General features: G+C 38.2%; 1 protein-coding gene and 1 pseudogene across 1 annotated transcript; both read right to left on the bottom strand.

The window, feature by feature from the left end:
* LOC117950521 (voltage-dependent T-type calcium channel subunit alpha-1H-like) lies at positions 1–1667 on the bottom strand. Its single transcript, XM_034881635.1, has 3 exons — positions 1593–1667; positions 728–886; positions 1–256 (listed from the first exon to the last, which is right to left on the bottom strand). Exons 1-3 carry the CDS (start codon positions 1650–1652, stop codon positions 122–124), a joined length of 354 nt encoding a protein of 117 aa, XP_034737526.1. The 5' UTR covers positions 1653–1667; the 3' UTR covers positions 1–121.
* Positions 1668–3453: 1786 nt separating this feature from the next.
* Positions 3454–4259, bottom strand: part of LOC117950858 — a 9125-nt pseudogene continuing 8319 nt past the window's right edge.

Below are 4259 nucleotides of genomic sequence, written 5' to 3'. Positions count from 1 at the left end.
TATCACAAAACATCAAAATAAGTAAATCTCTAATTAACTTATTGTATTAAAATATAGAAAAAGCAATCAAAAGGATCATGTGGTGAGCAAACAAATTACACATAACTGCTTATACCAAAATTCATGTCTGTGGCGTCACTGAGGTTCCATCTGTGTTGTTGTGACTGGAACTGGGTTCTACGTTCTGGGCTGACAGCCGTGCCTGCTCAAGCTCGTCGTCCTCCTCCAGGGGGGGACAGGAGTTAGTAGGTTTGTTCTGAAACATTAAAATGTTCTTCTATTACTTAATTGTATTTCAATCTCAAAGTAAAAAATCAAAGTTGGTTTATCATGATTATCATTTGCAAAATCTTGTCTTGTTACTGTTTACTGTTTTAAAGTTTAGGATTTAGCCATTTTGAGTGTGCACAGGGTGTTTATTTACAGTGGAGCTGAGGTTACAAGGGTCAGTTTGATGAATTACTATTATTGTAAAATTTACTCTTCATACAATATATGCACATTATACATTTTCAATGTTTTCATGATCAGTTGACCATCACTATGAATTTGGAATTAGTCGTATGTATAATTAAAGTAAAATGCCTCTACTTCCCTATAATTAGTACCGGATTACATAGCTCTTTCCAGGAAAATTACAGACCCGTAAAACAAAGCAGCTGTTGTTATTAACTGATGGCTATATCTTTGTGTGCTTTCTTGGTCTGTGCATTTGTAGGAACTGTACCTCCTGGCTGTCCTCTAGAGCTTGCATGATCACTGCCACCACCAGGTTCACCAGCACACACTGGGCCAAAACCACAAAACTGGAGAAAAAGAGTGGAGAGACCCAGTACAAGTAGCTCGAACAGCCCTCATCGTTGGGACGGCATTCCCTCAATGTGTCCTTGAGAAGCACAGAGCAAGATTCATAAATGAGCAGTGATAAAAGCATGAATGACTTTTGTAAGGTCTTTTGAAGGAAGATAGGCCTTTATTTTAGCTATAAGTCTTAACTGGAAGAAACTGGTCTTGACAACTGCACTGATTTGTTTACGAAAAGTACAGGAGGTATCAAAAATAACAATAATTGTGGCCCAAAATGCTTTATGTTTCGGGAGTTTTTGTAAAAAATTGCAATAAAAGTTGCAATGTTTTTGTATGTTTGTTGCAGTGAAGTTGCGGGAGATAGCGAAAATTGCATAAAAATGTGATTTTTTTGTATAGTTCTTTAAAAATAAAAAGGAAATTCCTGCATCCATAGTGTGTGTTTGCGTGTGTGCGCCTGTCAGTTGCGGGGGGAACTCAGCAGCCCCGCCCGCTGCAGAGAGCCAACAGGATTGAAACAGCAGCCACTTCAGCGACATTGGAGTGAAAAATCCTTACAGCGGACTTTGATGTTAAAATATTTACAGGTTAGCAGGATGGTCCGACGTGTTTTGCATGGACTTTCACTGTACGTTTTGTTGGCAAATGTGAGATGTTTGAGTCACACACGTCTCCTTAAACAAGGAAATGAATATGGCCACCTACATGTGACGGCAAGGTTTGCTAGGTTTGGGTATAATAAATATATAGAGTTTATGTATCTGCATGTACGAGTGTGTACATACTGCCATTATCCCGCTCCAGTTGTCTCCGGTGCACACTTTGTAAAGTGTGAGAAGGGTCATCCCAAAATGTTTGAAATTGGCGTATTTATGTAAACCCAGGCAAATGAAATCGTTGGTACATTCTGATTAACACAGAGGCAGAAAACACAGGCATACAGAAGTGATTTTTATGCACCATGGACATTTTTCATTTCAAATAAAATCCTTTAGATGTGTGTTTGAGTCAGCTACTAAGAAGCTAGCACATAACAGTTTAGCCCCCCCAAATAAAAAGTGATTTGTTTTGTTTTTTAACATATTAATAGTGTGACATGAGCGTAGTATGGTAGAATAGTATTTGTGATAAATGTCATAGTCCACTGTGAGAATAAGCTGAAACAACATTAACTATGCTCTGGGTTGGCTGTGGTATTGACTTTGCTAAGACTACTCTTTGATGTTTAGTTTAAGCTTTCTTGCTTTCCTTGGCAACAATATAGATACTGAGCAAATATGGGATCAGTACTGGGACCATGATCCTTTGTAGTAAGCCTAATTATGTATGTGTATGATATGCTAGTAGTGTGACTGACCTGGCTTGCCAAAGAGCTCCACTCCCAGCGCAGCGTAGATGAAGAAGAAGAATGCAAAGAGTAGACAAATATTTCCAACCTGAAATAAAAAGGCTTGTTAGATACTCCACACAGCCAACTTTACGTACCTCAAGTTGAGTGAACTACAAGCCTTTTTTGAGACAGGCTATCATTAAAAACAGGCCATGATTTCTAATTAGCAGTTTTTTTTAAAGCCCATTACCTGTGACAGCGTCTTCATAAAGGTTTGCAGCAAAACTTGTATGATTTTGGTCTTTAGCACTGAAGTGGAACAAAGGAGTTGTTTGAATAACTTTGTATATGAGAAATACACAAACAGTTAGACATTTTACACAGCTAAAAAGATTTCCCTTTGTCATGTGTGTTTACAGATTAGACATTCGTATAATATGTCACAAAAATTTAGATTCAATTTCCATCATTTACACTTTCAAAATAACAGAAAACAAAAAAATGCCGTCTGCAAAATTTTGCCACCCTGCAGAGTTAATACCTTGTACTGCCCCCTTTGGCAAGTATCACAGCTTGGAAACGCTTTTTGTAGCCAGCCAAGAGTCTTTCAATTCTTGTTTGAGGTATTTTTGCCCACTCTGCCTTACAAAAGTCTTCCAGTTCTTTGAGATTTCTGGGCTGTCTGTTACGCACTGCTCCTCTAAAATGTCCTGAAATCTTTTTGAATCCTTTTTTCCTTCTACTTATGAAATGTTCCTTGTGCCACTGGCTGCAATACAACCCCAAAGCATGATTAATTCCCCCCATGCTTAACAGTTGGACAGAGGTTCTTTTTATTAAATTCTGTGCCCTTTCTTCTCCAAACATACCTTTGCTCAATCCGGCCAAAAAGTTCTATTTTAACCTCATCGGTCCTCAGAACGTGTTCCCACAATGCATCAGACTTGTTTATATGTTAATTTACAAACTTCAAATGCTGATTTTTGTGATGAGGATGCAAAAGAGGATTTCTTCTGATGAGTCTTTTAAGAAGACCATATCTGTACAACTATGTCTTTATAGTGGAATGGTGTACCACAACTCCAACGCCAGATCTTTCTGGATGGAACGTGGGTTTTGACTTGCTTTTCTCACAATCCCGGGAGCAGTTCTATCTGATATTTTTCTTGGTCTTCCTGATCTTGCTTTAACTTCCACTGTTCCTAATGACTGCCATTTCTTAGTTATATTCCAAACAGAGGATATTGGCATCTGAAAACGCTTTGCTATCTTCTTATAGCCTTCTCCTGCTTTGTGAGGATCAACTATTTTTAGTTTCAGTTTTCTAGACAACGGCTTAGAAGAACCAATGGTACAGATTGTTGGGGCAAGGTCAGATGAGTCTGGGCATTTATAATCTTAAAATGTACATCACCTGGTCTTTCCCGACAATGATTGATAACAATCCATGACACTGTCAGGTCTTAGCTTTCCAAAGGGGGCAGTGCATGCTATAAACTCTGCAGGGTGCCCAAACTTTTGCAGACGCCATTTTTTGGTTTTCTGTTATTTTGAAAGTGTAAATTATGGACATAAAATCTAACTTTTTGTGACATATTATACGAATGTCGAATCTGTCATTTGATGCCTTTTGGAGATTTTTCCATCTTTTCTTGGCTTCTTTATAAACATTAATACAAATTGTTACCTGGGGTGCCCAAACTTTTGAGCCCCACTGTATATAAGTATACCTTGTGATAGTCTGAGTACTCTACAGACTCTAAGGATGCTGGTATTAATGGGAATTGAGTCTGCCATATCCACCACTTGGAAAACAATACTGAGTATTGAAATCAAGACAACAGCAATGTCCAGATTCCATCTAAACACATACACACAAAGTCATGCAACACCTTAGGCACCTAGATTACCAACATTCAAAATCAAATAAGGAAATTCAATTCTCACTTATTCTAATGTGTTACCTGCTTTGTATAAACCTCAGTATGCCAAACGCCACAAGCTTTAGCACGACTTTGAGGATCAGGATGATGGTGAACACATAGTAGGAATACTCTAAATTATTCTCTACAAACTAAATACACACAAACACAGCCACACACACACACACACACACACACAC

The sequence above is a fragment of the Etheostoma cragini genome, chromosome 9, assembly GCF_013103735.1.
Source record: "Etheostoma cragini isolate CJK2018 chromosome 9, CSU_Ecrag_1.0, whole genome shotgun sequence".
NCBI lineage: Eukaryota > Metazoa > Chordata > Actinopteri > Perciformes > Percidae > Etheostoma > Etheostoma cragini.
Note: the sequence above shows the minus strand (reverse complement) of the source record. Positions and strands in the feature narration are given on the sequence as shown.

What these genes read in the sequence shown, in the direction of transcription:
- LOC117950521 (XM_034881635.1), bottom strand. Translation starts at nt 1,652, where the DNA reads ATGACCCTTCTCACACTTTACAAAGTGTGCACCGGAGACAACTGGAGC. An exon ending in ACTGGAGCGGGATAATGGCA is followed by an intron (nt 887 to 1,592) that starts GTATGTACACAC and finishes GTGCTTCTCAAG; the next exon opens with GACACATTGAGGGAATGCCG. An exon ending in CTCTAGAGGACAGCCAGGAG is followed by an intron (nt 257 to 727) that starts GTACAGTTCCTA and finishes TTAATGTTTCAG; the next exon opens with AACAAACCTACTAACTCCTG.